Source organism: Candoia aspera, chromosome 3, assembly GCF_035149785.1.
Source record: "Candoia aspera isolate rCanAsp1 chromosome 3, rCanAsp1.hap2, whole genome shotgun sequence".
NCBI lineage: Eukaryota > Metazoa > Chordata > Lepidosauria > Squamata > Boidae > Candoia > Candoia aspera.
Window position 1 is genome coordinate 15079995 of NC_086155.1, and position 13656 is coordinate 15093650.

Sequence of the window (13656 nt, forward strand, 5' to 3'; positions counted from 1 at the left end):
TTGCCACAATTTGTTATGGTCCACACAGTCAAAGGCTTTAGAATAGTCAATAAAACAGAAATAGATGTTTTTCTGAAACTCCCTGGCTTTTTCCATTATCCAGCGGATATTGGCAATTTGGTCCCTAGTTCCTCTGCCTTTTCTAAATCCAGCTTGTGCATCTGGCAATTCTCGCTCCATGAATTGCTGAAGTCTACCTTGCAGGATCTTGAGCATTACCTTACTGGCATGTGAAATGAGTGCCACTGTTCGATAGTTTGAACATTCTTTAATGTTTCCCTTTTTTGGTATGGGGATGTAAGTTGATTTTTTCCAATCTGATGGCCATTCTTGTGTTTTCCAAATTTGCTGGCATATAGCATGCATTACCTTGACAGCATCATCTTGCAAGATTTTGAACAGTTCAGCTGGGATGCCGTCGTCTCCTATTGCCTTGTTATTAGCTATGCTTCTTAAGGCCCATTCAACCTCATTCTTCAGGATGTCTGGCTCTAGCTCACTGACCACACCATCAACGCTATCCCTGATATTGTTATCCTTCCTATACAGGTCTTCCATATATTCTTGTCACCTTTTCTTGATCTCTTCTTCTTCTGTTAGGTCCTTGCCATCTTTGTTTTTGATCATACCCATTTTGGCCTGGAATTTACCTCCAATGTTTCTAATTTTCTGGAAGAGGTCTCTTGTCCTTCCTATTCTATTGTCTTCTTCCACTTCCACACATTGCTTGTTTAAAAATAATTCCTTATCTCTTCTGGCTAACCTCTGGAATTTTGCATTTAATTGGGCATATCTCCCCCTATCGCTGTTGCCTTTTGCTTTCCTTCTTTCTTGGGCTACTTCTAGTGTCTCAGCAGACAGCCATTTTGCCTTCTTGGTTTTCTCTTTCTTTGGGATGTATTTTGTTGCCGCCTCCTGAACAATGTTGCGAACTTCTGTCCAGAGTTCTTCCGGGACCCTATCTACTAAGTCCAGTCCCTTAAATCGATTCTTCACCTCCACTGCATATTCCTTAGGAATATTAGTGAGCTCATATCTAGCTGATCTGTGGGTCTGCCCTAATCTCTTTAGTCTGATCCTAAATTGTGCAATAAGAAGTTCATGATCTGAACTACAGTCAGCTCCAGGTCTTGTTTTTACCGACTGTATAGATGTCCACCACCTTTGGCTGCAAAGGATGTAGTCAATCTGATTTCGGTGTTGTCCATCTGGGGAAGTCCATGTATAAAGCCGTCTCTTAGGTTGCTGGAAGAGAGTGTTTGTTATGCAGAGTGAGTTGTCTTGGCAAAATTCTATCAGCCTATGTCCTGCTTCGTTTTGTTCTCCCAGGCCATGCTTACCTGTAATTCCAGGTGTCATTTGACTGCCCACCTTAGCATTCCAGTCTGCCGTGATGAAAATAACATCTCTTTTAGGCGTGTTGTCCAGTAGGTGCTGCAGATCCTCATAGAACTGCTCTACTTCAGCTTCTTCAGCATCTGTGGTTGGGGCGTATATTTGGATCACTGTGATGTTAGATGGCTTGCCCTGAATTCGAATTGAGGTCATTCTATCGTTTTTTGGATTGTATCCAAGCACTGCTTTCGCCACTTTGCTATTAATTATGAAGGCTACTCCATTTCTTCTGTGGTCCTCTTGTCCACAGTAGTAGATCTGGTGGTCATTTGATGTGAAGTGGCCCATTCCAGTCCATTTGAGTTCACTGACGCCCAAAATGTCTATCTTTAATCTTGACATCTCACCAATAACCACATCCAATTTGCCCTGGCTCATAGATCTTACATTCCAGGTTCCAATGGTGTGTTGATCCTTAGAACATCGGATTCGCCGTTCACCACCAGCACCGTCGGCCGCTAGCCGTCCTTTCGGCTTTGAGCTAGCTGCGTCATCACATCTGGGGCTAGTTGAGCTCATCCTCTGTTCCTCCCCAGTAGCATTTTGACCATCTTCCGACCTGGGGATCTCATCTTCCGATGGTATACCGACATATCTCTGGTTGTACTGATCCATTTAGTTTTCACGGCAAGAATACTGGGGTGGGTTGCCATTACCTTCCCCAGGGATTGCATTTAATCTGACCTCTCTGTCATGACCTTCCCGTCTTGGGTGGCCCTTCACAGTTTAGCTCATGGCATCATTGAGGTGCTCAAGCTCCAGCACCACGACAAGGTAACGATCCTTTGCTGAAGGGCTGCTAACCGTATTGACTAGGAATTTGGGAAGATGTAGTTCAAACACTTTTGAAGAGTGCCAGGTTGTCAAAGGTGTCCTAAACGTGTTGCCTATAGTTTTTACTGAATGACAAGCCAAATATTTCTGATCTAAGACAGAAACAGACTGCGTTTTATTTACATTAATTTTGAAAAGATGTGTTCATTATTATCCATTCTATCTAACTTTATTCACTTGACATTTTATTAACTTCTAAAATTGATTCATTTATCATTAATATTTGTAAAAGAAAAAAAATCCTCTGTAAAGTAGCTACTCAAAACTAAGAATAAATGGTTTATTGGAAATTATGAAGTGACCTCTCAGTGGGCTGCAATCGCTGTGTATAAGTAGATTATTTATATATCTGACACAGCCTTCATCAATCTGGTGTCCTCTGGATATGTGGAATCTCAGTTCCCTTAATCCTCTAAACCACATGGGCAATAGGAGTTGAAATTAATCACTTCTGAATCCAAGCTGGGGTTCTCTGTGACAGAGAAATAAACCTCTGTTCCTGTGTGTGTGCACACATACAAGAGAGAAACAGATGAAGAGGAGATGAAAAAGGAAGCTTTAATCTATTTCTTCCTACGTTTATTTTATTACATTATCCATTTTCCCATCCTCAGAAACTGGCCATTTGACAAGCAGCATGCACCTTTACCTGGTTTGATGAAGTCTGAGTCTTTTCACTGAGCAGCTTGGCAGCCAAAGCTGGCCCTTGGTACCCTTCTTGTTTCGGCAAGAATGAAGTAGAAGATGATGATGAAGGAGGACTAATCCAACCATCCATTTTTTCATAGACAGATAATGGTGCAGGAGTTCTAGGTACTGAAGGGACCTGATACATAGTCCAGGGGCTGGTTGGTAGTCCTTGGAAATCTTGCTCAATGGAAGGAGCCTGGGATGGTGTAAGAAGTTGGAGGCGATTTGCTGGTGCCAGACCGTGCTTCCCATGAAGGGAACATTTCCACCAACCTTCACTTCCAAGGAGATTCTGTTCAAGAACCGTAAGGATGTCTCCTCTGCGAAAGGCGAGCTCATCTGGACACTCAGCTTTGTTGTCATATAAAGCCTTGGCCAAGGTATTCTGAAGAAGAAGAAATTAAATGTGAGGGAATATCTAAGCTGCTGCTTCTGTAATCACCAATTTTATAATTAAGTCACAGAGAAGGTTTAAATAGGACATGGTTCAGTTCTGGAAGCCATCTGAGCCCCATTATTTACTTAAAATGTAACCACATAAGTTTTGGGGTTCAGAGCTGCTAATTATCGTTCTCACTTAATTACAGATACAAGCCTGATGGAGATACTCTCACAAATAAATGATCTTCTGGTACAAAAACACATAGTGCTTCCTGTTTTCAATATACAGTAATGTCAATATTGTAATGTGTTTAAATAAATTGATAGTATACACTCAGTCTGCACAACATACGTGCAAATCTGAAGCTCTGGAGCTATGCATGATCTACTCAATTTGGCCTGATCCACACAGGTTCTTCTTATGTTTACTTGTGTTTTCTACTCCTAATTCTCCTATTTGTAGAAGGTAACTTGAAAGTTTATGAAGATGAGAATATGATCATACATAAAAATGAATAGGCAATATCTGCAGAAATCCTTAGTTGTGCATCATCCCATACATGAGTTTTTAAATCTAACTTCGTAAGAGATGTTCTAAAAGGACATTTTTTCCAATGTAATTTTGAATGTATCAAAGCCTTTGGGACCTCCCAAATCTTGTTGCATGGACTATACCAGTGTATAGTAACAGTTCTTTTGCCCAGCGTTCTCTAGTTGCCTGCATAAAGGAGGAAACATTTCTGAGTTGGTTTCTACATCTATGTACTACTAAAACTATCATTGTGTTTATCTATTTGTCTGTTTGTACCCTCAAGTTAGCCCAAATGGTGCATTATACTGTAATAATTTTTGAATCAAGGTACCTAAAATCTGCTAACTTAAAGAATGTGTAAAAAATCCAGGACCCATTACTTCTGTGGAATTGAAATTTCCATAATGCTCAGACCAGTTTTATTCAGAAAGTTGTGGCTGTTGCTGCATCTCCACAATCACGTGATTATGATTTCCGACGTTCCCTGCCAGCTTCCCACAGGCAAAGTCAATGGGGAAGCTGGCAGGAAATCAGAAGTCGCTTCTGCTCCCACTGCTTTTTTGCCCACCTGCGGTCATTCTGTTTATCTGTTTAGGTAAGTAAATACTGACTTCTTATTGAAGTTCGTTTGCCACTATAATTATTTTTCTATTTATGATATATACTCCTCTTAGATGATCATGGGACCATCCAGCATTGGGGTAAAAAAAATATGGTCAACCTAAAACTTAATGTTCATTCAGGTCACATTAGACTGCACTACTTATCTCTCAAAAATGACTGAATGGGTCACACGGTTGTCTAGTTGCCCATAAATGTCTTAATTGTCTTTCTTTTATGTGGGACATTTTGAGAAGACAATGCCAATTCAAAACAAAAGCTAGTATGACAATAGGAGAAGCACTGGAAATGGGTAGAACACTTGAAGATGCCACTATCTAACATCTCTGAGGACAGTGTGAGAACTCCCAAAACTAACACATCAGAAAAAAGAAAAACTCATAAGCTGTTAGAAATAAAGTTCTGTTAGAGGTAAAGTTCATCAACCACATACAGAATGTGAGAGATGACTAATAGGAAATTACTATCATAGAATGTGAACTTCAAGATATAACCTTTACTAGGTACTAAAAATAGTATTAAAATATACCAGTGTGTGAACTAGTCATCTTTCCTATCTTTTCCACAAGGCTATCATGCCTTATCATTAGACAGGAATTTTTCATTTGTAAGGGTGAAGACAACTCTCAAGAAATGAAACCGGTGTGCAAGGTCACATCTGGTTGAACAATTTACACATGGTCTGTTTTTACTAGTAACATATTTATTCCCTATTTAATGAAGAACCTGTATTTTTCCACTAGTTTTCAGTGTAATGAAAGAAACTTTGCTTCTGAAATTCTACTAGAGGGGAAGAGAATGTTGGAGAAAATCTTGGGATTGGTACAGCATTGGTGGTGCTGCCCAGTTGTCAAAGAGCCTTCTTTTTCACTGAAGATGCTTTATTTATGTCTCATGTCTGGTTGTCATGGAGAAAATCTATCTTTGTGGTTGCTAGGATTTGACAGTGACTTGATGGCACACAATCAATCAGTCTCATGTCTGGTTTTGGAAGGAATGCATATACATATCCCTGCTTTGCTTTCAAGATAGAGAGGTTAGCTCACAGCTTCCTAACTGGATGACTGAAAACTTCAGCAATGGAAGGACTTCAGAGGACCAGCCAGCCAAGTCTGCTTTCTATTGGAGACACCTTGCAGTCTCAACAAGCTATTGTGAGGCTAGAGCTCAATGTCACCCTTGAGAAACAGTTGGAGAAAAGTTTTGCCCCTGGAGAAATTCAGATAAATCTTCCATCCAACTTTCCTCTCCACAAATTTGGGAGAGAATTTCAAAGAGCCATTTATGCCCAGCTCTGCTTCCTAGCACGTTCTCTTTACCCCATTCTGTCCAAGTGAGGAGGCTGCCACAGAGAGCAGATGCTGAGGGATGAGTCCCCTAAGCCAGGTAGCTGCTCTCAGGTAGCAGTGGAAGAAGCTGTTCTTTTGATAGGATTAAATAAGATTTAATTATCAGACTGACTGGCTTCTATTAACAACAAAGGGAGGAAGATGGTCATCTTGCTCTTGGCTTCAAGCTGCAAAATAACTTGGGCTAGCTTACCTATGAGCTATTTTTATTTTCAGTTGGCAATGAAATCTAACACAGTGGAAGATGTTGACACAAGCAATAAAGCCAAAGCTCGTTAATTTGAGTTCTACCAAGGTAGCTCATGGATAAAGGAATTACTGCTGACCTCCCTGGGAGCTGCATTTGGAATGGAGAGAGTGCATACTGCAGTTCATAACTAGTCAAGGCAACCTTGAACCAATGGAAACTGATCAGCTCTGCATAACTGTAAAGCTAAGTGTGACATCTCAGCCTGAACCACTCATCTTATTGAGTTGCCATGAAGATCGTTTGGCTTTGTTTCCTACCTTAGGCCTCAGCAGTCTTGATGTAACAATGTGAGTACCTGTTCTCAAGCAAGAATTGAACAAGTACTAACCAGAGTCACTAGTGGGCTGATGAAAACTGCTGTTTGCCACAAGTACTGGGTAAGAATGTGAAAGAAAATTCTAGGACTGATCAAGCTCATTTAATTTCATTTCCTCATCAAGTTCACTAAGTATTATTCTTTCCTGCTCATGATCCATTACACCCATATCACTGTGGGCTTTGAAGATTGAGGAAGGAAGTTCAAGAACTGGGGAGTTCAAGTTTTCACCCATCCTTCTAGTTCATGGAAGAAGACTGGGTGGAAAGCAGAATTCATGAAAAATTTGAGTTCTTGCACCATGGTCTGCTTATTTTTAAGGCTTGCTGGTAGAAGGACTGGAAAGAATATATCAAGCATGAGCATATTGACTTTGAGTAGGAGGACTTTAAATTGAATCTCATGGGGGTTAGAGATGAAGATCCTAAAATAACAGGATCTTCAGACCAAAATTTGACTGTTGTAGGAGGAAGTGAGAGTGTTGCTAAGCGGGGCCTAATAAGCCACTTAATGAAAAATCAGGAAGATCACTGACTCATAAAGTTCATGGCCTTGTGGTCCATGCACTAATGCACAGCATAAGGAAAATAAAAAGATGAACTTTAACTTTCAATGAAGAATGCAGATATGCCTTTATAGGTATAAGAGAGACTTGGTGGGATATTGCAACTGAAGGATACAGTTTGTTAAAAGGTATAGAAGCAATAGAAGGAGAAGAATGGCACTGTGTATTAAAATATCTGCACCTATTCAGGTGCATCTAACTTGGTGGTGGTGTTCACAGAATCAGATGTTTGTTAAACCAGCCCAACTTTTGGGGGGCTTCTGTGTAACTCTGAAAAAAAGACACCACTTTTTGACTTTTTCTTTGAAATAGATCAGCAAGCCCAGATGTACAGTACGCTCAGCTAACAAATCCTGACCTGAGCTTGCTGGTGCCTGGGAACAAATCTCCCTTGTCATTCTGGTAATTCTCCCCAAGACATGCAGATGGTCTTGAAGGGAATATTCAGAAGCTGTTGCTGAAACAAGAATGTCAGAAATATGCCTTAAACCCTGGGAAAGAGGATGGTATTAGGAAGAGTGTCAGGCTGGCTCCTCCCTGACTCACTGTGGTGGTGGTGGTGGTGGTGGTGGTGGGTGGCTGGGTGGGTGGGGGTAAAATACAAAGTTGCAAAGTTCTGTTATTGTAGCCTATCTCAATAAAGCAGTGTTTCTTAACCTTGGCAACTTTAAGATGTATGGACTTCAACTCCCACAATTCCCCAGCCAGCCATGCTAGCTGAGGAATTCTGTGAGTTGAAGTCCACACATCTTAAAGTTGCCAAGGTTGAGAAACACTGCAATAAACTATAGTTATAGTCTTCCTATGGACTTGGTTTCTTGATCTGGTCTACCTTGTAGGGTTGACACAGACTGAGAAACATGAGTCAGGAGACAGAGGGCATGGCAGACAGACTTTGCAATTAAAACAACAACAAAACCCAGCACTCACAACAATAATGAGAAAACATCAAGGAAACACACTGTATCTGCCAGTCCCTAAAGTATGGGTGTGTGTGAGTGAAACATAGCCTGCTTTGCTTGGACTTTTCTGCAGTTTGCACTGTACTACCTCTGGTTTGCTAACAGCCTGTTGCCATTGGCAGGGCTGTTATTAGCAGCAGGGGTGTATTTCATTACAATAACCTCATCATGTGATATGACTCAGCAAGAGCTGCATCTTTATTTCCAGGATTCTTGATTCTTCTCCCAGAAAAGAAATTATTGCCCGTTATTTGCCTGACCACCTACAAAGGATTGTCCAACATAATCCATGTAAGTATTCCACCAGGATTAGAATTCCGTGCACTCTCGCTCTTGGCCTCTTTACCCTTCAGATATCTGTGGCAGAGTGTCATGAGGTTGATAAGAGCATCAGTGCTAGAAGCAGTTCAAAGGGTACAAGATGATTTCAGGGATCATCTAAATCAGGGTTTCTCAGCCAGGGTTCTGTGGAACCCTAGGGTTCTGCGCGTGGTCACTAGGGGTTCCCTGGGAGATCATGATTTATTTAAAAAATTATTTCAGATACAGGCAATTTCACATTAAAGAGGTAAGTTTTATTCTTTAGTTTAAGAACACTGTTAATGCATCTATACAGGTCTACCCATGAAACAGATATAATAATTTTGTAACTTCTGGCCTATATTGGAGCCTGAATGTGCAGCGGTTCCCCGAGGCCTGAAAAATATTTCAAGGGTTCTTCCAGGGTCAAAAGGTTGAGAAAGGCTGCTCTAAATACTGGATGCTTTTTTTTCAGGATGGAAGAATTAGTGGTATGAAAAGCATGACATGGCTCCTCAGAGGTTTGCTGAGGACAGCTGGTCAGAGAAGGTGGTACTGCTAGAACTTCTTGCTGTTACTGTGCCAAAGCGTAAGACAATAAAACACATTCAAAGACTGAATATTGATGCAGAGAAGCAGACAATTGGAGGCAGTGCAACACTGCAGAGTTTCAACTAACCAGTTCATCACACAACAACTATCAGAGCTTTGGATACATCATCCCCATCCACCAAATTGTTTCCTTCAAGGTGAAGAATGAAGGAGTGATCACTTGGTATCCTATTTTCCATCTCCATTCTGCTACTGATATACAAAGCATACATAAAAGAGTTCAGGCTGAAGTAACCAAAGGCCATTGTCACACTCCCCACTAAAATGTTAACACAACAATTGATCGACCTCATGTCCCTCTTGAAGAAACCCAGAAACCCATGTCAGCAGACTGTGAGTACAGCAGGGAGGGGGAGTGAGATTGCTGTGTGAATTATATTGTTTGGGTTAGGTTATCTTCACCCAAGGTCACCAGGCAGAAACTGTTCGAGCCAGCTGCTGGCACCAGGGAGGGGGCATACCTATGCAAGGAGCTAAAGGGGGGGAATAGAGGCTTGTGATTTTAAACTGTAGAATGTGCGGGAAATTTTATTTGCAACTTTGGCTTTGTATCACACTTTGCTTCATTAAACAGTTTATCTAGCTAAAGGCTTGTGAGCTGTCATTGAGTGAATGCTCAAGCGGTCTGTGTGTTACAGCCATTCCCATTGAGAAAGTCCATGCTAACTATCCACGGTATTGTTTCCAGTGGCTCTAGAAAGCGCTGTGCCTTTTGATATAGAGAGATACGTAGATAATGCAAATTCTTGCCTGTTGTTCATCTCTTCTCTGTCCCCCTGACTTTTTCTCTTTTTTTGCCCAACTTTGGTCTCCTTTTTGCCAGCTAACTATTTTTTATGTTTGCTGATATTTAATAAATAAACATCAAGCTCTATTTTTTGCTAGCTGAACTGGGTGGCATGTCTGCTGGCTGTGATTTGGTTATACGGAATAATTGGGAGTGTGCTTCATGCAAACTAAAGTGGAAATTACTACCCACAGTCGCTCTTGCAACATAGAGGAATAGGAATGTCTGTCTTAAGATTCTTAGTGGTTTGCAACCATTCTTAACTGCTTCCCTTACTGCTTCCTGGGGCAGTGGGGCAGGCGAGAGCTTGCTCTAGATATAGGAGTTGCTGCTTATGGCACTATATTCGTGCCAGCATGACCATCAAAAAAAGGGCAGTGTGTGTATATTAAGGGTGAATTTCAGTACTTTCTAAGAAAAAGCTAGGAGGCAAACCATGAGAGCTTCCCACTAAACCAATATTTAAGCAAGAGTACAGCACTGGAATGTATTACTCAGAGTGCAAGTTCTGTTGAGATTGGTAGTTTGCATCAGAAGCACATGGCTTATATTTTTACCTACCACATTTGCTGAACAGGAACAGCTGCTCTGGAAAATCAAGAGGAGAAATGCGTTTGCCAGCTCAGATGATAACAGTGTCCTGTTGTTGAGAACATCCATTTCGTCTTCTGAGATGGCTTAGAAACAATGGGCTGCTTCTTCTCCCTGCTTGATCATTCTCTCCCTCTGCCTGTCCTAACAGCTGCTAGAGACCGACAACAGGCCTGTTTGCCTCACGGAGTAATTATTTTAAGCAAATTCAGGGCTTCTAACAAATATGTCAGCCTAACGTTCTGTTTTTTCAATTCAAAAGAATGCCCTGATCTAGCCAAATATCGCAATTGCAGTCAGACTAACCCTCCACGCATATTGCACCAAGGGAATGAAAAGTTAAATTTTTAATTTAAAAATTAAATTCTTACAAGGCTCAGGGAATGTGTGATGATATAACATTATCTGGTTATTTGGATGGGTAATGGAATGTCTGCCAATGAGAAACCAAGCTTAGAGAACTTCTGTAACCCAGCACGTCAACCCTGAGCTACATATATTTTCTCTCTCTCTCTCTCTCTCACTGCCCATCTCCCCCACAAGGAGGGACTCTGGGCGGTTCACAATAAAAATATATCCTCTACCACTGTTGCTTCCCAGTTCAAATTATGGAGAAACTCCTAGCCAACAGGTTGATTCTTTTATGAGCCAAATATATGTGTAGTGCAGTGACAATAAGAGCTACCTATCCTTCTTTCAGAACTGGTTCTAACAACCATCTTACACATTTCCATGTTTTCTGGTTTCCTTCCTTCTGAGAACCAGTTTCACCCACTGTTAATATTCTTAATTTTGCAATATTACTATACCATTTTATTTCTTCCTGATCCTATGCATATTCTTACACCAAATATAAGCTTAACTGTCTGTATCTAACCTGCCATGGGATCAATACGGAGGTCTTCCAACCCAATGAGCTGAGTTACAGCAAGCTGCTGCAAGAGAAGAACCTGCTTCTAGTCCAACCTTGCTTGGTGCAGGATCCACTAAAGCAGAATCCACCAGTATTCTTCCTTCCCTTCTTAGGTATACTGGCAACTGAGCAAATCACTGCCACAACTTCATTGTCTCATCACTCTAGAAGTAAGTTAAAAAAAATCAAGTTGCTTCCACAAACTTAATTATATATAAGGGACACCACAAGATGAACTAAACATTAAAAACCTTTTTGACCTCAGGGATGTCTGAAGGATGTGGTAAAAAAAGTTAAGATCCTGGTCACAACTGTTCAGTCAAAGCTTTGTCTGTTTTTTATGTGTGTCTCTATGTGTACATGCGACACCCCTGTGGACAACCCTGCTTGACCAAAGGCCTGCCATTAAAGTTGACCATGCCTGGGCTCCTGCTGATATTCACAACAGTGCAGAAGATGGAGTGCTAAGAACACCCTGGCTGATGCTACTGCTTTTACTTCTTGTTCTTGCTCTTTCACCATTTTTTACTCTTCCTTTAAAATGCTGCCATTTTGACTACTGCCTTATCAGCAGTTTAAAATATGTTTTATAATGGCCCCATGGTTGAATGTCTAATTCCCCTCCTCTTTATAGTCTTATACATGACATAATATCTAAAGCAAGGCTGTGCATGCTTCAAAAATGATTTGTAAAAATGCTTTTCATATGAATCCAGGGTCTCTCTGCCATAAAAGCTTTTTTTCCCCAATCTTCTGCAGCAGGCTGAAAAAAGATGCAGCTGCTTTAAAAAAAGTCAGTTCATTAACTTTGATGCAGCTTTTAAAGCAGCCATACAATTTTTCAAGCTGCTGTGGAAACATGACAGAAGAGGGCTTTTTCTTTGAGCAGTAGAGAAATGTTGTGTTTTTGCTCATGTGTGGTCCAAAGCCATTCTTCCAAATCATTCTCTAACCGTATACAATCCTAATATAAAGTCTACACTCTAAACCATTGTTTAGAGCAAAGCAACTGTGTACCAACAGTGACTGTTTAATTCTGGACTCTAAATTTAACATCTTAATCTCACTGAGACCACTGGTTGAGGCTTGCTTCTAAAAATCCAGTTTGAGGAGGGAACAAATGGAAACCTGTGTCTCATTACATGAAAAAGTTGCAGTGGGACCCTTTGTGGAGTTTTTGCTGAAAAATGTATTTGTGATTTATGGGTTTGACTATTAGAAAGAGTAGATTATGGAAAGAAACTAGTTACACTGCTTAGAGAGAGTTGATAAAATTCAAATGCATTTATAACTACTGTAAAGAAGATCAGAAGTCATTTCTTTATATTTTGTCTTTCTTTTTTCTTTTTTCCTGTTTCCCTCTTGTCTCCTTCATTTCTTTATTATTTTCTCACCACTTTTCTTTAACTTTTCTTTATTTCCTTTTTCTTTTAAATGTTTTTATTCTGTAAAAAAAATCTTTAATAAAATTTAATTAAAAGACAAAGTTGCAGAGGGCAGTGTTTGTGCAGTTCTGGTAGAGTTTTGAAAAGCTGTGTTCAGTTCTAGTTACTGGAGTGCATGAAAACAATACAGAGGAGAAGCTGTAAGCAGATGGCAAAAAGCAGTGGGCATTTTATGCAAGGTTTTATGTAAGGCAGACTAAAGACCATGCCATGGGTATGCTCTCAATGGAAGTTAATAGCACCAGTGATCTCCATAAGGCCAAATCATTTTGCTGCCCAAGAAGAAAATTAAGTTGGTTTTCTCCCCGCTTCCCATAAAAGAAAACAAAACAAAACAATGTGACAATTAAATAAGACACCTCAACCACACTGAAGGGCAATTGCAGCATGGAGATAGGACACACTGAAGTCTTACATCTTTACTCCCTTGTCATTTCCACAGAAACTGCTAGTTTCCGTCTCTTGTGGCAACCAGTTCGTTTTACCTAACAAGTCTGCAATGAGCCGTCTATTTCTGCCATAGCATAATCACTTTTCCCCCATATTCAGGCTTCCTATCCAACATCAGCATATTATCTTATGAAAACACAAGTTCCTTCCCATTGCCAGAGGGTTCAATTTATTTTTAGAATCTACAAACAGCACTACTTCGAACAAAACCACAGCTGTGTCCTGCAAAGAACTAGACCTATGAAGAATGCAAATCTGCTAGCTTGATGTGGCAGAATTCCTCTCCAGCTGTGATGAATCCTGAAAAGATGGTGCTTGTACACCTTTCAACAGCTGTAAGCATGGAGGGCAGAAGAGTTGCATTCTGAACCCTCATTCCCATTCTCACCATGTTCCACAGAAGTGGAAATGTTAAGATATTTGCAAAGCTCTGAGCAATTACAGTAGGGTTAGTCAAGATGCCTGATTGCACAGAGATTTGGAGCCATGTTTAGCTACGTGTAGGCACCTCAACAGGAAGCTTTGAAGAGCTTCAGACTCATCCAGTCTCTGCAGAGCTTGCTGGAGGCAGTTTTCCCATTTCTGCCTCACTTGGCCTCCTGGCTTCAAGGCAACCATTACCAAACCCAACCTCTGAACTTCACTATCCTGTTCCTGGTGCCT

The 13656-nt window shown here is 40.7% G+C and overlaps 1 protein-coding gene across 1 annotated transcript in view; it reads right to left on the reverse strand.

Annotated features, from left to right (window-relative positions):
• CASS4 (Cas scaffold protein family member 4) overlaps positions 1 to 13656 on the reverse strand; it is a 60921-nt gene that overhangs the window by 25884 nt on the left and 21381 nt on the right. Inside the window, exon 2 of the mRNA XM_063297027.1 lies at positions 2879 to 3304. Within this exon, the coding sequence (XP_063153097.1) occupies positions 2879 to 3304 (426 nt within the window). The remainder of the gene's footprint in view (positions 1 to 2878; positions 3305 to 13656) is intronic.